Here is a 23,723-nt window from a genome sequence, read left to right as displayed (position 1 = left end):
TTCTCATTCTATTTCTATGGCAGCACATGCAGTCAGGAGAGGAGGAGAGGAGAAAATGTGCGTCTTAAATATTAGAATGGTTATTGCTGTTATTACGGTGACCGCGGCCATTTGGCTGGCCAAGGCCTCAGGCTCACAATTTATGTTCTGGAGCCCACTACCACGCCCACTCCATGTTTCCAATGTTTCCAACCTCACGGGTTCATGACCCGTTTATTCGTGGCACTCGCCTTCAGGCACAACACAAGGACACTGTTTACTCCACAAAGATTTACAGTGTCATCTTTTAAACAGTCAGGCCCACTGGTGCCCCCTCCCCCTCTCCATTTCTCTATCTTTCTCCCTCTCTCACTCTCTAAAACACACACACACACACACACACACACACAGACACAGATGAATGGACAGATCTGCTGAGTGGGCTCACTCTTCTCCTCCCCTAGGGGGTCAGGCAGAGAGAGAGGGAGTGAGGAAACGAGGGAGAGAGAAGACGAGGTTACTGTAAATCTTACCCCTTTCACGCCTTTCAGGTCCCCCTTCAGCAGCGAGTCCAGGGTGAAGATCACATTATGGCTCAGGCTCTGGAGCTGAATAGATTGAGAGAGAGAGAGTTATACAGTGACTTGGTCACCAGGGCAAGAGTCAAGCAGCTACTGCTTCAGCTTTCAGCTGTAGTACATCACCACTTACTGACGGACCCAAGAAACCTTCACAGTTTTATCTTCAGTCTAAGGGTGAACTCAACCTTGGCTATTTAGGAGCCACTGAAAGCATTTTTTACTCTTAAAATGTGCTAAGCTATTAGCTACTTAGGAATCAGCTAAAGTAATTTGCTTACTCTAACCACATAGATTAATGCCGGTAATTATTCCTGAGCATTTATTCCATTTGGGTCTGTGATGGCCAGGGCCAAGTCCCATTGAGATCCATGGCTCCGGTCATGGAAACAAACATCACTTTATAATGTCCACTTAAGTGCCTCTGTTGCAAAGGCCCTATGTCCAAATCAATCACCTACTTACTGGCTGCTGCTCCAATATTAGAGCTGGCCTTGGTCTGTCTGGCTACAACTCACTACTTTTGCAGACCAACAGGGTGGTCTCCTTCCTCTCACACTGCACTCCAGAGAGAGGCGCCTTATTTAAGTGTGGTAAATACCACAAACTAATGCCAGCATATGAAGAGTTCACTCCATAAACAAGAGAGAGCGAGAGAGAGAGAGAGAGAGAGAGAGAGAGAGAGAGAGAGAGAGAGAGAGAGAGTGAGCAAAATGGCCGTCAGACTAATAGCAACGTCAACTGCTGGCTGCTCCAATGATCTTTAACCTCTGTAGATAACCAATGATAATGTATCATTCCATGACAGGTTCCTGTGAGGGAGTTATTAACATCAATACTCTGACCAATAGTAGTGCACACTGACCATCAGCCCTTGGGGAGCAGTTATGGAAACCGGAGGATATATTTAATAAACACTCAAATGACAACTGTGTCTGAAAATAGATCAGTGGGCATCTGTGCTTGGTCATGCATGTTGGTAGCCTTGCTTGCCAGTGTCCTAGGTGATTGATCCAAGAATTTAGACCTACACAGACCACACACATACACTAAATGGGTGATACACGAGAACATATAAAGGCAAATGTATGTCTTAGAAATATCTCATCCACTTAAGTGTGTCTGTATGATAAAGCGAGAGACAGAGAGAGGAAGGGAGAGAGAACAATATGTTTTACTTTGCATCGCTATAAGGGATGTCGAGAGTTGCTTGTCCTTTCACCACTATTACATGCAATATGTATACAACCTCCCCAGGCAGTGCCAACAAGTGACTGATTTATTAAGAGGGTTCCAGGGGAGCTCACACACAGTAGTCTGCAGCGGCTCAGTGTATTTATGGAGTCTAATCTCACTGCCAGACACACAGGAAGAGAGCAAGGGACAGCCGCTTCTTCCAACAACAATCACTCACACACACAGAATTCCAACAAGACTCATTTTTCAACAGAAACGTCAGGGGAATCTATGGCGGAGAGATAAGAGCAGACAAGCTAAAAGTTAGATCCAGCAGCAGTCAGCCATATTGGGATGATCGCAATGACGCTTTAGTCATGGTGGTATTTTACTTCGAAGAAATAGCTTGATAAGAGTGGATGATTCAGCGGGATTCTAAACTATTGCAGACGCATCTATTGAAGACACACAAGTCACACAAGCCCAAGTAATGCCCATCCCAAGATAGACAAAAACACAGACACCCTTATTTAAAGGACACCTTTTTGTTAAATACATTGTGAACATTGTGGAATTCACCGGCCAATAACAACTGATCTATCAGTCTTATGTATCTCACCAGGTTCTTGAGCAGGGTCGACAGCTCCTTGGTCAGGGTGGAGAACTTGACGAAAGCTGTTCCCAGGTCAGGGTTTTCTCGGCTGATGAAGTTGCTGCCAAACTTATCCAGAGCCTGGGCATAGTTCTCCTCATTCTGGACATGGTCTAGTGAAGAGAGAGGGAGAAACTCAGGGTTAGCATTCGGTTCAACAACAAGGGTAGTGGTGCTAGGCTCTGCGTCCCCTAATCCATTCATAGAGCACTACTTTTGATCAGGGCCCAAAGTGCTCTGATCAAAAGTAGTGCACTATATACAGTAGAAGGGTCCAAAGGACTCTGGTCAAACGTAGTGCACTATATAGGGAATAGGGTGCTATTTGGGAAACACCCAGGGAGAGGTGATCGTGGTCCAGCATGGAAAGGTTGACATTAGCCATCTGGTTACAAATGCAACAGCTTAGTGTGCTGTCTAATCACTTTTGCAACTTAAATCAGATTGTCATACTGTCAGGCTCAATATGTAGGGGTGGATCATGTTAACTGGGTGTAGGTGAATGGGTTGAAGAGGAGCATTGGTAGACTGCCATTTCATTAGGAAAAATGTATTGATGCATGATGCAATGGGGTCAGACTCCCATTCGTGGTTATAGGAGTACAGCTCCACCAGGGTCTACGTCACAAGTGTGTGTGTGTGTGTGTGTGTGTTTCTCCTGTCAGTGCTTGGTGTGTGCAGGTCTGCTTTCCCCATCATTGCTGCTTTCCCCATCATTCAAACAGTAGCACCCATCTGTACTTGTCATTAGGCACTAGGCAGAAACCGAGCATCTGGACAGTGACTGTGTTTGAACTGTATCCAGACTCTGACAGGAGACCTGAGAGAGAGGTCAGGTGAGAAGAGGCCCAGAAACCCCCTATTCAAGGCACTAACAACCTACAAATGAACTGACTTTATGTGGATAGAAGCTTGAAACTCTGAAATATTTAGTTTCATAAGAGGGCATAATTACTCACCCAGACCAGTCTATATATAGATAATAGCTTTTCAATGTCTTTCACAAGCACATCCTTCCTCAAAATCCTCTCTGGGATTGAAACCGGTAACCCTCTGGTTAACGAGCATAGAAAACTGACAGAGTGCTTTCTCTCACCTTGGCCTGAGCTGTAGATCGCCTTGACCGATTTCTTCACCTTCTGCAGCGCAGTCCTGTCCTGATCCAAAGCCTGTGAACACATAACGAGAGAGAGAGAGAGAGAGAGAGAGGGTTTTAAGGACTTATCGTAGCATCACAGACTGGACTTTTGTAACCAAAAGAGAACAACATTGTGATACTGTAAATGTTAGTCATTTCTGAGTATGAGGCTAATACACTGAATCCTATGAGCTATTTACAGTGATGCATAAAAACGGGCATAACAATGTACCAAATGCTAAAAAAGCACCAGTTGACCTAAATATGGCATTCAAAATGGCCAACTAAATTCTAAACGGTTAGATACAGTAGCATCATTAGGACAGTACTGCCTGAGGTAGTGCAGTTGTGTCTTACAATGCATCTCTTCTCCACTCTACTGAGTTTAACAAATGGAGAGCAAAACCATGAACCTTGCTATTCTGCTAGTCCTGCTATTCTGTTGGTGTTAAAAAATCTATAAATCGTACAAGTCTGAGATCTTAAACACACACACACAAATACACACATGCGCACACACACGAGCGCACATAGTATCTGTCAAGATCCGTGCCTTAGATTTACGTATTGATAAAATACTGGGAAACCCCAACAAGCTCTGCTGTACCTTGAGTAATGAAGTTTCTAGCACTCATTTACAGGGCCATATTTCCTTGATTATGATCTGTAGTAACACAGTGATTGAATCAAAGGCAGATGTTTGTTTACAGGCGGGCGGCCATGTTGTGTTTAGTGCTGCCTGGTCTGGCCTGTGTCTGCATCCCAAATGGCACCCTATTCCCTTCATAGTGCACTATACAGTATAGGAAATAGGGTGCCAGTTGGGACGCAGCCTTCGATACCGACCTCCAGATCCTCTCACCGCACAGAGCGTGCAATTAAGAGAACGCTGACGTCATACTTTTATCGCCGCAGAGGGCAAAGCTACTCTGCAACTCTGTTCTCGGCTCACAGCACTACTAACGCCTACATGGAAATGTGTTTGTTATCAAAATCTCGGAGAAGAATTATGTGCAGAATCTCTGTGCAGTGAATGTTGAGTGAATTGTGTTTTTCGATATATTGGTTTCTGTATCATTCGCCACAGAGCCAGATTCATTGACTGGGAGGTTGGATCTGCCAAAACAAATGCTCAGGTTAAGAAGATTTGATAGCATCACAAACAGTACTTTCACACACACACACACACACACACACACACACACACAGATCATCGATGAAAGCACTTACGGTATTCTATCCCTTAGATTCAAAATGTTTCATTTTCACATACTCTACATTTGGTTTTTAAATGCATCCTGATCCACAGTAAATCAAGGTATATTTATGCTTTCCTCTTTCTCTGAGGTAAAAAACTATCCATATTTCACTCATTAAAACGGAAACTCACAGAACCACACTGCCACATTCACTTATGGAGAAGATAAACACCAACATAAATACATTACATTAGGACCCTCTGGTCGGATGGAAGGCACGCTACAACGTCAGTGGAGCTCATTACATTTCATAAATTATAATTAAGCCCGGCTTCGGTTGGCCCCCGGACAGTTTAACATGGCTCTTCCCCAATTATGGCTGCAGTAGTGCATGGCCGTGGGGCCCTTTCTCCCAGGGCACTGTGCTTTGATCTCTCTCTCTCTAACGCAGGAGCACGACCTGGCGCAAGTGTATGTACCAGTAAAATGAGTGTCTGCTGTGTACGCATGGAGAAGGCAACCTTGTAGAGAGTGATGTTGGTATAATCAACACCCCTTTCATAAATCTTAGCCTATATTATCGAACACATTCTTTGGCTTTCGCAGTACTCCATTGTCTACAATCTGGCAAACAACCTGTTTATCCCTCTCTTCTGCTTAGTGAAATACTAAATAATGATAATATGATGAGAACATAGGTTACTGCAGACCAAGGACACAGACAAGGTCATACACATCATGGTGGACCCCTTGACACCCTAATCCATGAATGATTATTCAGAGGCCTCTCTAATGGTGTTACACGAGAGAGAGAGAGAGAGAGAGAGAGAGAGAGAGAGAGAGAGAGAGAGAGAGAGAGAGAGAGAGAGAGAGAGAGAGAGAGAGAGAGAGAGAGAAGCAAGCAGCTGGCACCCCCGCCAAAGTTCACCCATAATCCTGTCTGTGTCTGCTTTGCCCTAATTAAATATTCCGCTTTGATATGAACATGCTTTTACATTAGTACGGAACATGCTACGTCGACTTGATGTTACAGGGGCAGGGATGTCGGATGATGTGTGTGCTGGGTACCCAGGGTCCTTAGAGGCCTTTGTCCTATAACACTAGCATCAGTTTTCCCACAGAGCAAACCACATGTTCATTGATGCCATTTATAATTGACGATGAAGCGACATACAGTATGTGTCAACCGTATGGATTTCAGTTACGACTGAACAAGGTCAATCGTCAATGACATTACTGGCATTCAAAATAGCTAGGCCTAGATATTCATCACAGCAGTACCGACTTTGAGATGCTTTCAGGAAAATTCACAACCAATATCCACACATTCTCATTCCAATCTGTCGTGGAAACCCACATTTGTAGGTTTGCTGTAATATATGCGAGCAAATGTCAAGGAGGAGAAACGCTAGATGTGTAGGAGGGAAGGAGATTTGGCTTTGAGCATTCAGCTCAAGTCTCCAAAGGACAAAATAGTTAAATGGAACACAGCTAACTTGGCACAGAGTCCTCTGCACCCCCTGGCAACCAGTAAGAATGCATCTCAACTCTGGCAAGAATGCCTCACAAAGCCTGCAAACTATTCAATATATTCAATGCTTTGTTCTGATCGACCAACGGCCAATGTTAAGCTCTGACACAGCCTAGTGTGATTGGTGAGTGTGTGGGCCAATGAGTGCAGATCTAGATCTGAATACTCAACTAAAAACAAGAGTTGGGGGATAGAGATGTTTTATACGTAATATTCTAAAAGGGTGCCTACAGCAGCTCAAAGTACATGTTCCTGTGCGGATTCCCCTGTGAAACGTCTATGACCATGAAAACCCATTTTGTGCTGCAGTGAAATCCAACACGTCAGTGTCAGCATGTTGTTAAAGCGCCAGTCTGACCTCACAGGGACAAGAACCCAACCCAAGGAGGTCAAGGACCCAGCAGGGAGAGGTCAGAGGTGAAGGACACTGGTCACTGGTCATTGTGGCTGAGCGTGATGGGACACGGAAGGGTAGAGATGCTGCAGCTTCAACACTTCCTGGAGTTCCTGCCTTATCCTCCCAGTGCAGAGCAGACCTGGCATTTCCCCTCCAGCCCTCCTTCCACAGGAAACAGGAAGCAGCAGGCCTGACTTTCACTGAGAAGTCGCTATGTCCCGGTCTGGTCTCTCTCTTAGTTATGACCAATGTTCCCTCTAAGCTGCGCACATGCGCAGGCATGCAGCTCCCCCGGGACTGCTGCGCAGAAGAAATATCAGCCTGCGCAGAGAAGCACGAGACTGAACTTCACTCAACTCTCTAGAGTATTCCCCCTTAGTTAACACTATCAACGTTTCCCTTTACTGTGGGAATTGTGATTGAATCAACGCAATATTAGCCACTTTCAATGCAACATACCGAAAAAAGACGACCTATGCAAGATATTTTGTTGTAGGCAGAATGCATCGGAGTAGGATTCTATTGCATTGACACTCACAACTCAGCCTGTTGTCACGCCCTGGCTCTGGGGACTCTTATATGTTGAGCCAGGGTGTGGATTTTCTATGGGTGATTTTCTATGTTGTGTTCTAGTTCGTGTTTTCTATGTTGGCCAGGGTGGTTCCCAATCAGAGGCAGCTGATTCTCGTTGTCTCTGATTGGGAACCATACTTAGGCAGCCTGTTGGCACTTTTGTTTTGTGGGATCTTGTTCTGTATAGGTTTGTGTTGGTGAACCTTTAGACTTCACGTATCGTTTTGTTGTTTTGTTGTTAGTGTCAAGTACTCATTAAAAGATGTACGCCTATCACGCTGCGCCTTGGTCTGCCTCTAATAACGATCGTGACAGAAGATCCCACCAAAACAGGACCAAGCAGCGTGTGCAGGAGCAAACGCCAGGTATGGAACAGGAGGTTACTCTGGTAGATGTCCTCCTCGGTTGGGGGAGAATCACAGAGGAGGAGGCCGTCCGCTACCGGAGGGCGATGAGGGAGGATGCCCAGGCAGGAGAGGAGAAGCGGTGCAAACCGGGCCGTCGTCGGACAGGCGAGAGGCAACCCCAAGTAATTTGTTTGGGGGGGCACACGGCATGGACGACGGGGCTGCTGGAGGCAGCTACAGGGCGAGTTTGCGGACATGGAGAGGAGGCCACCAGGTTACGGGGCCATTGGTCATGAGGGGGAAGGAGAGTGTAGAGGCACGGCGAGAGGTACTGGGGTGTGTTACCAGTCCGGTCCGGCCCGTTCCTGATCCCCGCACAAGGCCAGTGGTGTGTGTTCCCAGTACGGTCCGGCCTGTTCCTGTCCCTCGCACCAAGCCTGTGGTGCGGCGTCGCCAGCCCGGTCCGGCCTGTTCCTGCTCCCGCATTACCAAGCCTGTGGTGCGCGTCGCCAGCCCGGCCCGGTCCGTTCCTGCTCCCCGCACCAAGCCAGTGGTGCGCGTCGCCAGCCCGGCCTGTTCCTGCTCCCCGCACCAAGCCTGTGGTGCGCGTCGCCAGCCCGGTCCGGCCCGTTCCTGCTCCCCGCACCAAGCTAGTGGTGCGCGTCGCCAACCGGCCCGGCCTGTGCCTGTTCCACGGCACCGGTCAGCTGCTCCACACCGGAGCCTGAGCAATCCGCTCCACCGGTGCCCCGACCAGACCAGGGGCGCTACGGGGGGGTAGTGAGAGAGTGGTGGTCACGCCCGGAGCCGGATCCGCCTCCGAGGTGGAATGCCCACCCGGCCCCTCCCATGTTGGGTATGGTTGGCGCCGTCACAGTCCGCGCCTTTGGGGGTACTGTCACGCCCTGGCTCTGGGGACTCTTATATTGTCACGGTTCTCTAAGACCGAACCCAGAAGCAGACCAGGACAAGGTGAGTTGAACGAATGAGAGTGTTTATTTACAGGAAAAGGATGCAGAATAGTCCAGTAGACGGAGCGGGTGGCGGAGATGAGTAGGTGGTGGTGAAGTAGCAGATGAACTGATGGCACGGCAGGGGTTGGGTGACGGTTCGGGAGAATGAATGTAGACAGAACAAACGGAGGTAAGTACAAGGCAGGTCAACAAGGTGCAAAAAACAACAAAACTAACGCTAGTACTCTGAGGCTGATACGCTGGCAAAACATACTGTTTATGGCTAACGATCCGGCAGGGAATGGATGTTAGGCCAGAGCCTAAGAAGGGTGATGATCAGGACCAGGTGTGCAGATTGCTGATGGGATGCAGGTGCGGAAATCAAGAGAGCTCCCGGAGCGTTCCAGAACCCTCGGGAAACTGGAGATCACGAACATAAAAACTAGTCCACAGACAGGACCCGACTCAGACTGCCGGGATCGTTACAGTACCCCCTCCGACGAGACGCCACCGGGCGGACTCCCCGGAGCGCCAGGATGGAGGCGGTAGAAGTCACTGATGAGGTCAGCATCTAGGACCTGTCGCCGCGGAATCCAACTCCTCTCTTCAGGACCATACCCCTCCCAGTCCACGAGATACTGGAAACCCCGGCCCCGCCGTCTGGAATCCATGATCGTCGCACCGTGTAGGCAGGACCACCTCCGATCATCCGAGGAGGAGGAGGAGGAGGCGGAGGAGGCAACAGAGGACTGAGGAAAACAGGCTTGAGGCAGGAGACATGAAAGGTGGGATGGACTCTGAGCGTCCTCGGGAGTTTGAGTCGAACTGCCACCGGATTGATCACCTTCTCCACCACAAACGGACCAATGAACTTCGGTAACAACTTCCTAGACTCAGTCCGTAAAGGAAGATCCCGTGTGGCCAACCAGACCCTATCTCCGATGGTGTAGGTGGGAGCGGGGATCCGGCGACGAGTCGCCTGGAGCTGATACCGGTCCGAAACTCTAAGGAGTGCTTTTCTGGCCCGATGCCAGGTCCGGTGGCAACGACGAATATGGACCTGAACAGAAGGCACTGAGAGCTCCTTCTCCTGAGAAGGGAACAAGGGAGGTTGGTAGCCATACAGGCACTGGAAGGGAGACATCCCAGTGGCAGATGTAGGGAGAGTATTGTGGGCATACTCAACCCAAGGCAACTGAGAGACCCAGGAGGTGGGGTTGGAAGAGGCCAGGCAGCGTAGCGTGGATTCCATCTTCTGGTTGGCTCTCTCCGCCTGACCATTAGATTGGGGGTGAAAACCAGATGTGAGACTGACTGTAGCTCCAATGGCCAAACAGAAGGACTTCCAGACAGCAGAGGTAAACTGAGGGCCACGGTCGGAAACGATATCACTGGGCAACCCGTGGACCCTGAAAACCTCCCTAACCAGGATCTCGGACGTCTCCGAGGCAGAGGGAAGCTTGGCAATTGGCACAAAGTGGGCGAACTTGCTGAATCTGTCCACGATAGTCAGAACGACCGTGTTCCCCTCAGAAGCGGGCAACCCAGTGACAAAGTCCAGGGCCAGATGCGACCATGGTCGCGGGGAATAGGAAGGGGGTGAAGTAGTCCAGAGCTGGGCCGATTGGTACTCTTATTCTGCGCACACACTGGACAGGCAGCAACATAACCCCGAGTATCCTCGGCCATGGCAGGCCACCAAAAACGTCTGCGAGAAACGCCATCGTCCGAGCCACGCCAGGGTGACAAGCCATCTTGCTGGCGTGGGACCATTTGAGGACCGCAGGACGAACCGACTCAGGCACAAACAACCGACCGGGTGGACCGTTACGGGACCGGGCTGCGTCCGAAGAGCCGCCATCACCTCCTCCTCAATCTTCCACCTAACAGCTCCCACGACGCAGTTCCGGGGGAGAATTGTCTCGGTCTTGGACCCACTCTCCTCCGTCTTGGAGAACATCCGAGACAAGGCGTCCGCCTTGCCGTTCTTAGATCCAGGTCGGAACGTCAGGGAAAAAATTGAATCGTCCGAAAAACAACGACCACCTGGCCTGACGGGAGTTGAGACGTCTAGCCGATTGCACGTAAGCAAGATTCTTGTGGTCAGTCCAGACAATAAACGGCTGCTCCGCCCCCTCCAACCAGTGGCGCCACTCCTCCAAGGCAAGTTTCACCGCGAGAAGCTCCCGGTTACCCACATCGTAATTCCTCTCCGCAGGCGAAAGGCGACGAGAGTAGTAGGCGCAGGGATGGAGTTTACTGTCCGTGGAGCATCGCTGCGACAGGATGGCGCCAACTCCCACATCAGACGCGTCCACTTCAACGGCGAACTGACGGGCCGTGTCCGGTTGAGAGAGAATCGGGTGCGTTGGTGAATCGCCTCTTCAAATCCAGAAACGCTCGATCCGCCTCCGGATTCCACTTGAAGCTCCTGATACTGGAAGTCAAGGCCGTTAACGGAGCGGCCACACGGCTGTAATCCCGGATGAATCTGCGGTAGAAATTCGCAAACCCCAAAAATCTCTGGAGCTGCAATCTCGTACCGGGCTGGGCCCATTCCAGAACCGCTCTAACCTTCTCCTGGTCCATCCTAATCTCTCCCCTGGAGATGATGTACCCGAGAAAGGATGTCGTGTGGGCGTGAAACTCGCACTTCTCGGCCTTCACGAACAGGCGATTCTCCAACAATCGCTGCAGAACCTGCCGGACATGCTGGACGTGGTCGGAAGGTTCCTTCGAGAAGATCAGAATGTCATCCAGGTAAACAAACACAAAGAGACCGATCATATCTCTCAGGACGTCGTTCACCATACTCTGGAATACCGCTGGAGCATTGGTCAGTCCAAACGGCATCACCTGATACTCGAAGTGACCCATCGGTGTATTGAACCCCGTCAACCACTCGTCTCCCTCTCTGATCCGGACCATGTGATACGCATTGCGTAGGTCTAGCTTGGTGAACACCGTAGCACCCTGTAAGGAGTCGAAGGCAGAACTCATCAAGGGCAGGGGATACTTGTTCTTGACCGTGATGTCATTCAACCCCCGATAATCAATACACGGTCGAAGAGAGCCATCCTTCTTACCCACAAAGAAGAATCCTGCCCCCAGGGGTGATGACGAGGGACGAAACGAGACCAGCAGCTAGGGACTCCTTGATGTAGGTCTCCAAAGCCTCACGTTCAGGGCGGGAGATACTGTATAACCTTCCCTTGGGGTAGACAGCTCCAGGGAACAGGTTGATGGCACAATCATATGGTCGGTGGGGAGGGAGTGACAGAGCCTTCTGCTTACTGAACACTTCCCCCAAATCGTGATATGTCTCGGGAACCAGGGACAAATCTGGGGGTTTAGCCTCAATCACCTGACTGGGAACCGAATGGGGACAGGCAGTCTTGAGACAGTTAGCATGACAATCAAGGCTCCAACTCGTTACCTTGCCCGTCACCCAATCGAACGTGGGATTGTGTTCCTTCAGCCAGGGGTATCCAAGGACTAGAGGAACATGGGAAGACGGCAGAATGAAGAATGAAATCATCTCCGAATGATTCCCCGACAACAGCATCTTAACCGGTTCAGTCCTCATCGTGATACGTGCCAGACTACTGCCGTTCAGAGTGGTCGCTTCAATGGCTTCCGGCAATTGCTCCTTGGAAAGCCCCAGCTGTTCCACCAACTCGGCATCAAGAAAGCTTCCATCGGCACCTGAATCGACAAAAGCGTTAATCGCTAAGCTCTGATTCCTGTTCACAAGGGTAGCCGGGAAACGGGGTCTGACAGAGGTACTGAGAGGTTGAAACTGGCTCGCTAAAAGTCCTCCCAACTTTAGCGAGCCGGGCAGTTTGACGACCGCCGGGAACAAGTGGAGATGTAATGTCCCGAGCTACCACAGTAGAGGCAACAGTTGGTCTTACGTCTATGTTGACGCTCCTCCTTGGTTAACCCGTGCCGCCCCACTTGCATGGGTTCAGAATCGGGAGAGAGAACCTCTCCCCTAATCCTTTGTGGTGGAGAATGATCGACGTGTTCTGGTCCACCACCCGACCCGACTGGGAACTGAGAAGCTGATCGATTGGACGGACCCCATTGCTTCTCCCTCCTTCGGCTCTCGGACTCGATTATCCACCCGAATAGACAAGGCTACCAAGCTGTCCAGGTCACTAGGCTCCGGATAGGAGATCAACTCATCCTTGAGCTGCTCCGACAGACCCTGGTAAAAGGCCGCTTGCAGAGACTCCTCATTCCACCCACTCTCCACAGCCAACGTCTTGAACTCGATCACGAAGTCGGCCACGCTGCGAGTTCCTTGGCGAAGCGAAAACAGGCGCCTAGCTGCGTCCCTCCCTCGGACGGAATGGTCGAAGAGCTTCCTTATCTCGGCCGTGAACCCCTGGTATGAAGCCATGCAGGGATCCTGTCGTTCCCAAACGGCTGAAGCCCACTCCAGCGCTCGACCACGCAGCAACTCAATCACAAAGGCTATCCTAGCCTTGTCTGTGGCATAAGAGTAGGGCTGTAGATCGAACACTAATCCACACTGCATAAGGAAGGAACGGCATCTTCCCAGCTCCCCCTCATATTTATCCGGCGTCGGAACCTTGGGCTCACGGAAGGACACCGCTCCAGAAGCGGCAGGCGAGATGGGTGAAACCGGTAGTGGATCCTCCACCGGAACATTGCGTTGGTTCTGGGCCTCCGTCAGACCGGTAGAAAGGTTCCGAACTGACAACGCGATCTCCTGTAGTACCGTGCTATGATGGCCCAACATCTTCTCCTGATGGGTAATGGCATGGCGAACAGAGTCCAGGTCCGCTGGGTTCATTAATGGCCGGATCGTTCTGTCACGGTTCTCTAAGACCGAACCCAGAAGCAGACCAGGACAAGGTGAGTTGAACGAATGAGAGTGTTTATTTACAGGAAAAGGATGCAGAATAGTCCAGTAGACGGAGCGGGTGGCGGAGATGAGTAGGTGGTGGTGAAGTAGCAGATGAACTGATGGCACGGCAGGGGTTGGGTGACGGTTCCGGGAGAATGACTGTAGACAGAACAAACGGAGGTAAGTACAAGGCAGGTCAACAAGGTGCAAAAAACAACAAAACTAACGCTAGTACTCTGAGGCTGATACGCTGGCAAAACATACTGTTTATGGCTAACGATCCGGCAGGGAATGGATGTTAGGCCAGAGCCTAAGAAGGGTGATGATCAGGACCAGGTGTGCAGATTGCTGATGGGATGCAGGTGCGGAAATCAAGAGAGCTCCCGGAGCGTTCCAGAACCCTCGGGAAACTGGAGATCACGAACATAAAAACTAGTCCACAGACAGGACCCGACTCAGACTGCCGGGATCGTTACATATATGTTGAGCCAGGGTGTGGATTTTCTATGGGTGATTTTCTATGTTGTGTTCTAGTTCGTGTTTTCTATGTTGGCCAGGGTGGTTCCCAATCAGAGGCAGCTGATTCTCGTTGTCTCTGATTGGGAACCATACTTAGGCAGCCTGTTGGCACTTTTGTTTTGTGGGATCTTGTTCTGTATAGGTTTGTGTTGGTGAAACTTTAGACTTCACGTATCGTTTTGTTGTTAGTGTCAAGTACTCATTAAAAGATGTACGCCTATCACGCTGCGCCTTGGTCTGCCTCTAATAACGATCGTGACACCTGTACTCTACACAGACTGGTGCGGCATAACCAATCAGAGCTGCTGTAGGCCTATATACAAATAGACCATTGCCATATATGGATCTGTGCCATTCACTTTGAACTGGACTGTGTTTACAGCATGAGCGGTCATGAGTAGATGCGCTTGTTTTGAGATCAAAGCGAGAGCTGCATGTGCACATTTGTTCATATTCTTTGCTAGTTAGTGAGTTATTAGCCCAGTTAAAAATAATTAGTAGTCAGCAATGGGGGAGTGATTGCTTCCTACAAAAGCACAAAATGTGTACATTTCTAGACATCTTTGAAAAGTGAGTCAGGTAAAGAGCATTTTTTGGTCTTAAAGGGGCAGTCTTGTATTTTGAGACAGGCTTGAATAAGCTAAGTAGCCAATAGGTGGAGGGTATGGGAATAATAATGGTACGGGAATAATAATGCATTTTATTTTGTAAAGTAGTTTCTTGCATCAAATAACACAACAACATGTTCAGTCACCTTCTTGTCTGAAGGACAAGTGGATAAACAGGTTAATGTCAAGCCCTGTATGTCTTTTTTCCCACACATTGGCTGCTACTGTAGGCTGGATGATAGAACAGCTATTTCCATGTTAAAATGTTATGGGATGCATTTTCTCCATTATTTTTGATGGAAGGCCACTCTGGTAGGCCTACGTTATGATCAAATAGCCTACTGTTAAAACTGTAACTTAAAGCAGGTACAGCCTCAGTGTTAACAGTAAACGTGCGCCGGAAGTTGCACAGAATTTTCACAACATTCAAGTTTGTGCTCAGCAGACCAGAAATTTGCTCAGTGCAGAAAAAATGGGAACATTGGTTATGACACCATGGTATTTCACTGACAGCTTAAAAACCATGGTTCATTGAGAAGTTTAAAAACAAAACACACTTCAGCTGAGAAGGGGTTATTTTTGTTCATTTACTGTGAAATTTGTGTACAACAAATGTCTCTGTCAATTGGTGTCCCTCGCTCAGTTCATACATTTGTCTTCCTTTAACCTCAACTCCAAGATCAGCCACACGGGCACAGACAGTAGTGCGATTGCCACGGAGATGGGATTGAGCTGCCTCGCACATCAGTTTAACGTTCTTCATTCCGTAGATTCTGGGAAGTTTCTCTAGTCTAACCAGTTCCCTGTCTGTCTGTCTGTCTGTCTGTCTGTCTGTCTGTCTGTCTGTCTATCTGTCAGCAGTTGGCTGAGAATCAGATGTGCCAGTGTACTGTTCTCTTTCTCAGACCCAGAGAGTGGGTCATGACAGACTGCTTGGGCGGCAGGTTGGGTCAGTAACTGAAAGGTCGCTGGTTCGAATCACAGAGCTGACTAGGTGAAAAATCTGTCAATTTGCGCTTGAGCAAGGCACTTAACCCTAATTGCTCCTATAAGTTGCTCTGGATAAGAGCATCTGCTAATTGACTTAAATGTCTTGGCTTCAAGGTGGCGGCCCAACACTATACTTTACAAATGATTTGCCACTTGTCTCACAAGAAGCTAAAATGACAATGTATGCTGATGACTGCACACTCTACACATCAGCACCTACAGCCAGTATGAGCTCACTGAGACTCTTAGCAAGGAGTTACAGTCAGTGTCTTAAATACATCTAAAACCAAAAGCATTGTATTTGGTGCAAAGCATTCTCTTGGACCTAAACCTCAACTGGAGTTGTGCATAAAGGGTGTGACCATTGAACAAGATGAAGAAGCTGAACTCCTAGGAGTAACACTGGATGGTCAGTTATCATGTTCAAGACGGGAAGAGGTATGTCTGTTATAAAAATATGTTCTGCATTTTTGACACAAAGATCAACTATACTAGGCTTTGATCTCGTCCCATCTTGATTACTGTCCAGTAATATGGTCAGGTGCAGCAAAGAAAAACCTAGCAAAGCTGCAGCTCGCTCAAAACAAAGCAGGACACCTTGCCTCTAACTGCATACACAGAACTAACATCAACAACATACATGATAGTCTTTCATGGTTGAGGGTTGAGGAGAAATTGACTACTTCTCTTCTAGTCTTTTTAAGAAACATGTGTGTGTTGAAAATGTCTAACCACTTGTATAATCTTCAAATGAAATCCCAATGTTCTTGAACTTGGAATTTCATTTAAAGTCATTGTCATATATGGCAGAGGACCCAGCTATTAAAGCGAGATAGCGTACCTGTTACCCATGCCACAACACTTATATAATCTATTTGCATTCACTTCAAACAGACATACATACCCCACCAGACACGCCACTATGGGTTTCTTCACGGTACACAAATCAAAAACAGATTTAATGCGCCGCTCAGTTATGCTATCGTGAAATGCTCTGCCACCAGAGGTTACTCAGGCAAAAAGCAAGCTTTAAAATACAGATTAAAAAAATATTTTGTATCACAGCGCCTCTCCTCTTTATAAAGATCTAATGTAACTTTACTGATACATTAAGAATCTGTATATATGAATAGTGTATAAATAGTATTTTTGTTGTCTCTTGGTGTCTTTCCTGTACAGTGCATTCGGAAAGTATTCAGGCTCCTTGACTTATTCAACATTTTGTGATGTTACAGCCTTATTCTAAAATGGATTAAATTGTTTTTTCCCCTCTGACTAGTCTCCCAGTCCCTGCTGCTGAAAAACATCCCCACAGCATGATGCTGCCACCACTATGCTTCACCGTAGGGATAGTGCCAGGTTTCCTCCAGACGTGACACTTGGCATTCAGGCCAAAGAGTTCAATCTTGGTTTCATCAGACCAGAGATTCTTGTTTATCATGGTCTGAGAGTCTTTAGGTGCCTTTTGGCAAACTCCAAGTGGGCTGTCATGCGCCTTTTACTGAGGAGTGGCTTCCGTCTGGCCACTCTACCATAAAGGCCTGATTGGTAGAGTGCTGCAGATATGGTTGTTCTTCTGTAAGCTTCTCCCATCTCCACAGAGGAACTCTGGAGCTCTGTTCGAGTGACCATCGGGTTCTTGGTCACCTCCCTGACAAAGGCCCTTCTCCCCCGATTGCTCAGTTTGGCCGGGCGGCCAGCTCTAGGAAGTCTTGGTGGTTCCAAACTTCTTTCATTTAAGAATAATGGAGGCCACTGTGTTCTTGGTGACCTTCCATGCTGCAGAAGTATTTTGGTACATTTCCCCAGATCTGTGCCTCGACACAATCCTGTCTCGGAGCTCTACGGACAATTCCTTCGACCTCATGGCTTGGTGATTGCTCTAACATAAACTGTCAACTGTAAGACCTTATATAGACAGGTGTGTGCCTTTCCAAATCATCATGATGCAAAATGGACAGTGGACAACAGTGGACTAAAAACTATAGTTTTTGAGTGGATTTTCCCTTTAACGTCCCCTTACTTTGAGACCTTAATTTTAGAACGTCACCTCTATGCACTCAAATGTGATCACACAACCACACAAGCACAGGACACAGAAAATTGAAAGACAGATACATCTTGAAGGTGAGCCAAGAACAAAACTGATGACACAGGTGAAATGTGTCATCATGCATCACGATGAGCATGTATGTGTTGAGTGGAGGTCAAACCGGCAGACTGCTGCAGAGTCCAGTTGGATGCAAGTCCAGCTATTGGCAGCGTCTCTATAGACGCTGTTTGCTAAGACCAGGGTAAAGACTGCGTGGCTCAAACAAGCTTCAGTAAGTCAATCCCAAAGACACCAAAGAGTGGTTTGACTTCGACAAGAGCATATGCCTCTAGAACTGAAGTCCGTAAAAAACATTGTCTTCCCCAGTGCATTTTGTCAGAAAATGGGGACCGATTCTAACAGGAAGGGCGGAGAACAGTTTTCATTGGCAGGACACAAGTGAACATCCCTTTCTCTGGCCTGGAGCTGGGGGAAGCCTGAACTTTCCCAGTCAGGAAGATTTAAATAAGAGGATTTAACATTTCCAAAGGTCAGACTATGTCACACAGAAAATGTAAGGCAGATTTTGGGTGGATGGTTCCTTTTCTGAAGAGAACCAAATGCCCGGGATAACTCAGGCAATGACCCTAACACTGTCAACTTTGAGGGACATTGGTGGTGCAAGAACTTATTCTATACAGTAGGCTAACATATGGAACAAGGGTACTTCACTTGTAGGGACTTAGGAAGAAGAACCAATCAGTGATGCCAGTGAGAGTGTAGTAGGGACTAAGGAGAGTGTCCTAGCCCTGCCTCAGCTGTTGGTGTTGGCCAGAGAGGGAGGCAGGGCAGGGAAAGGAACATATGTTGAGTAGAGGCTGGCTGCTCAGCTGGCTTGGCTATGGTTGGTGTGATCAGGCTATGGAGGAGGACTGTGAGGCATCTTCCGGTGTTGAGAGGAGACTGACTGCTTGTCAGGACTGGAGAAGTAGAGTACACAAGCCATCATATGCCACCACACTGGTGACTTCCTACATCTCTACATCCTTCTCTTGTGAGCGTATTTCATCACGCCATACACCACTGAAGTATACACTGCCCACATTGACTCAAACAAACATCACTTTATCAATCTCATGTTGGAGTCAGTCATAATTCATAAATGAGGAACAGTAAGCAGCCCTATTTAGTTCCAATACATTATTATTCATATGAATGGAACAAACTGAGACTGGGGACTGGAGGTACCTCAGTGCTGCTTATGATTAAAACATGACAGCATCAGCCGCATCTCCAAAAGTAGCTCCATTTAGAGGACAGAAACACAAGGAGAGCAGAGGGATTTTCAGGGCAAACATTTACCACGAAGCTATCCGCATGAGGCTGATTTGCCTGCCCGTGACCAAGAGAAGCAAATGTTTTCTCATAAACCCAACTGTCCACACCAACCCAGTAACCTCAATTATGACAGTACCAAGTTCATGATTAAACCCTCCTTTCACTAGATATGGAATATGCTTGCTTACACTCACCTGAATACAATGGAGAGCAGGTCAACTTGACGGTTGCTTGATGTTCCCTTTAAGCAAAGATTAAGAGGCAATTCCTTTTGAGCAAATCTTTACATTTTCAAGTGGAAGACCTCTTAGCTAAATTCATTCTCCGTCTATTTAATTCAAAGACATTAATCCAAAATAAATATTTTAGATGCAATACAAACACCTTCTTTTGTTATCAACCATCAAGCCAATTTATGATTGATTTATAACACCATCAGCCAGGAGGAAAATACTGACTGTCACAAAAGGCTCTAAGAATCTCTCTCACTAATGTGGTGTAGGCCAGAAATGAGGCCTGAGGGTATGAGTACAGTAAGCTGAACACCAAATCCTCCAGTAACACAAACATATCATTCAACTCAAAGTAACCATGTTACCATATCTTTTCAGTGATTGGCGGATATCTCTACCACCTCAGCTTCCTGCCCTCAACCCACAATGCAGTAGATCAAAAGGTATCTGGCTGTGACAGCCAAGGAATGAGCCGCTCGCTCCGCTTCAATAAAACACCCAATCAGAAGTAGGGAATTATTTCTAGTCCCTGAGTTGTTGCGTTCCATTTCACACCACATGGCCTTGAGCCCTGTACCAGAGTCGCAGCCTACATTCCTGTGCTTTACAGCATTCCTTGGAGTTTTCTTTGGACGTGTATCAAGTTTCACAGTTTATGGGAGTCCATCGGGTAAAAGAGACGCTATTTCAAAACCACAGGTGTATCCATTCCCACTGGCCACGGTGATAGCCAAACACTTGAGCAATAGGAAATATCAAACAGGGATATGTTCACTGAGTATGTCCTCACTCTTTCCTTTCAGCCTCAGACATGGCCTCTCCTCTACTGCATAATGTCACTAAAGAACTAAAGTCATTCAGGAGATCGCCATAGCTGAAGTATTGGTGTATCCTAGTCCAGCTAGACAACATAATTTTCATGTTATAAGACTTCCTCTCATTGTTATCTAGTTGTTATCAACCGTCCTAAGGCAGTGTTGATGCAGTTCCAGGGGGCAGAGCCGGCTCTACGTGGCGGCAAAGCCAGGCATTGACCCCCAGATAGTATTCGTGCCCCCACCTCCCCCAGTTTTGTTTCCCTATAAACATAACAAATGGTATATGAATTACAATGCCAGTTTTGCCAATGTAGAGTTGTCGGGCCTGCCAGTAGCACAGACCGGGACAAAGGCTTTGCCAGGTGGTCGCTCATGATCTGAGGAGTAGGGAGGGGGGATGTAATAATGTCATATTTAGTAGTTAAAATCCCCAAATGCATTCTGATTAGGCACCTAGCCATGCGATGTCATAAGGTACCACCTTCATTACCTTGTTTAAGATCCCACCCAGGGCGGGGTTAAATTGACCGTTTTTTACTCACAGATAACTACCGCTAATAATAGGCTAAATAGTAGCTACTAGCTTTGTTAAATTTGGGTAGCCACGAGCTGAATAATTATAGCTGGCTAACCAGCATGGATATCCGAAAATGGCTGGGCACTGCCAAGAGCAAAGAAACGGAGGACCACCATGTCAAGTGCAATTCCGAGCTCACTGAGCAGTCTGCTGGCCCAACCATAGAGGTTCAGCATGTCACATCAACGAACAGCCCAGCTTGTCCAGCAGGCATTTGAGAGGGACCTGACAAGTACATTTCGCCAGGAAGGAGAATGGAATCAAAAACTTCTCATGAGGTTCAACACAGCATAGAGGAGGCTGCAACTCATCTAAATGGTAAGCTACAACCTTTATGGCCCTGGCCGCCATGCCAGAATTATTAATTCATTGGTTTACCCTCATATAAACCCACTGCTAATTTGGCAGATTTGTTTATGTAATGTATAGGCCTTTGCTTGTTACTTCAATTAATATTTTAGATTGATCTGTGATACTTAATGTTATTGCTTGCTTTTGCGGGTCTAATTGCCATTGACAGATATACAGCTTTGTATTATTTGACGGATATAGGGAAAATTACCAAGGTAGCCTATTGGTTGTGCTCTGAGGTGATGTTAAACTAGGTCCCGTGTGGCTCATTTGGTAGAGCATGGTGCTTGCAACGCCAGGGTTTATGGTTCAATTCCCACGGGGGACCAGTACAAAAAAGTATGAAAATGTATGCACTACTACTGTAAGTCGCTCTGGACAAGAGCGTCTGCTAAATGACTAAAATGACAAATTGGTAGTGCATCTAACGTTACCCTTTCATCGCGCTGACTGCCGTTAGCCTTCTGTCCATGTTCCTGAATTGATGGTTAAGGTGTGTGCTGTTTTAATGAGTGCATCTTGGGCTACCAGTCTTCGTGGGGCTTCTCTTCATCATCGCATGCTTTCTTGTGTGCAAAATGACAGTTGTTGTGTATATGGCTGCATTTCAGATAGGCCTCCATTTTAGTATATTTTGTATGTAGGACCAATACCGTGTGTAGCCTAAAACAAGTAGGCCAACATTCACTCTGTTATCATACATTTGCATTACACAGTCGTTGTGTGATAGGCTACTGTAAAAGTGAAAACGACACATAGCCTACTTTGTCGCCCCCTCCCTGCTCTCTTGCTATAGCGTGTGTGTGAGTTTCTCTCTGAATGGGTATTTACTCTTATTCGCAGCAGATTCAAATTAGCTACTGCCATGTAGGATATATTTCACACCAGCTATGACTATAGAAAATGCACTTAGTTTGATTTAGTTTGCATTTCTGGAACTTTATACTGTCCCAAGATGCACAGAAATACAACGACAATAAACGGAGAAGTGGCGCATTGATTACGCTTATAGCGCAGTGCCACAAATTTGACAGAAATGTAGCCTATAGATCTAATTATTGAAGTTTAAGCTATGAAGCCTGTAAGAATCTTTGATAATCTAGTGGTGCTCATCGAGCTGATCTTCACGTGTTGGTAGGCGCAAATTATGTGTAGGCCTACTGCAGCTACGGCTGCATTTCGGATACACGTCGTAGTGGGGCGCACATCTTTCTTGTGTTATTATATAAAGTGACGGTTGTTGATGTGTACGGCTACAATTCATATACATTTCTGTACATACAGTATGAGCAGTGGTAGGACCACTTTACCTAATGTGATATTAGGGCTCTAAAGCAATACTAGTTGTGCCCCCACACATGGATTTAAAATGCCCCCTCGGGCATGTCATCCTGGAGCCGGGCCTGCCAGGGGGGCAGGGTGACCTCTGTAGGCTCTAGGAAAACCTTGCCATTCAGATGGAGCCAGTGTGTGTAAATCCACATCTGAGCCAACAAGCCATCCCCTGGCAGGCATGTTCAGCACTTCAGATGAAACACTATAGCAAGTGCCCAGCTGACCACACACACACACACAAGCCAAGGGCACAACACCATTGTGTCCTCTTGAAGCTGAGAGTCAGCGTTGGAGTGTTTCCCCCTCAGGCCAGGAGAGGAGCATGCATCAGTGAGCATTGAGCAGTGCTGCCTTCTTCAACCCCCAGGCCAGTCCTAAAGGAAGGCCATTGACCCCAGCACTCATAAACTCATAGAGAAAAGGAGGGGCTCATTCATTATCACATAAATGAAGGGAAAGAAAAGCAAATGTAGAGTAATTTTGTTTCAATACTCTTTCAGACAAGCATCCCATTGCCAATTTGCCACGCCTCAGGATGAAGCGGTCTTGTGACCCGGTTAAGATCCAAAAACATCCTTTCCAAACCTCCTTAAAGAAATCGTCCAGCGATATTTCAAATCTATTTGTGGCGTGCCTCTTTCACAGCGGGAGGGTTTTGGGCTTTGTGTTCGGATGCTGTTTCAGTTGCTTGTTTGTTGGTTTGTTTGCTGTCTGAGAGACCAGAGGATTTGGATAATCAGTCTCTGGCTCGGGCTTCCAGCTGTTGGCCTACCTTCCCTTCCTGCCACAGCTGCACTGCATATATCATCAAGGGCTATTAGCAGACAGCGGATTAGCCCCTGACCAGGCTTAGCTCCGGCAGTGGGGCTGTCAGGGCTCTGATCCCTGCTCTTCCCCTGATTTATGCAAAGGGAGGGTGGGGGATGCTGAGTGGCCACTGTTGTTAAACGGACTCGGACATGGACTCGGACACCCCCACCGCCCGCCTTCTCCTCTCACTCCCTAATGGAACTCACAACAAGAGCCATCAGATCCGATAGGCTTACATGGCACTTTTAAACAGTGACCTACGATTTGAAACCCCTTGTGTTACCATGGGAGATACTGCCTCGCTCGGGGGATTATGAGTCCGATTTCTAATGCTGACAGTTTACCTAACGAGCATTTTTATATGACAGCCTTTTGCTTGCGCTTTTTGTTATGCGGTTGAACTAGCATGGAAAATGTGATCGGGCATCAGTGAGAGAGAGCCAAGTCATGCAATATGCCGCTAAACACTGTCCTGTTTAATTTGCCTGCATGTGACACAGGGGACAAATTCTAAAAAGCCTCAACTTAATCAATAATTCAGCTAGCCACATCTGTCCTGAGTTGTGAATGTTGTTGAGGTAAGAAGCCTGCATATACCCTGCATTCACTTTGTTATGTAAAACCTGGCTATGATGAAACCTGTCTCATTATCTTTAATTATTCAGAGTGTTCATATGAAAATTGCATCATACCAAACTGAAAAATGTAGGCTA

At 47.5% G+C, this 23,723-nt stretch overlaps 1 protein-coding gene across 6 annotated transcripts in view; it reads right to left on the bottom strand.

Moving 5' to 3' along the window:
- Positions 1-23,723, bottom strand: part of asap1b (ArfGAP with SH3 domain, ankyrin repeat and PH domain 1b) — an 86,246-nt gene that overhangs the window by 52,161 nt on the left and 10,362 nt on the right. For all 6 annotated transcript variants that reach the window (XM_041881214.2, XM_041881215.2, XM_041881216.2 and 3 more), the window contains exons 4-6: positions 3,482-3,554; positions 2,353-2,498; positions 513-587 (exon numbers count right to left, since the gene is read on the bottom strand). In XM_041881214.2, coding sequence (XP_041737148.1) covers positions 513-587; positions 2,353-2,498; positions 3,482-3,554 — 294 coding nt within the window. The remainder of the gene's footprint in view (positions 1-512; positions 588-2,352; positions 2,499-3,481; positions 3,555-23,723) is intronic.

The sequence above is a fragment of the Coregonus clupeaformis genome, chromosome 7 (assembly GCF_020615455.1).
Source record: "Coregonus clupeaformis isolate EN_2021a chromosome 7, ASM2061545v1, whole genome shotgun sequence".
NCBI lineage: Eukaryota > Metazoa > Chordata > Actinopteri > Salmoniformes > Salmonidae > Coregonus > Coregonus clupeaformis.
The sequence above is the reverse complement of the archived record's forward strand: the minus strand, read 5'-3'. Positions and strand labels throughout refer to the sequence as shown.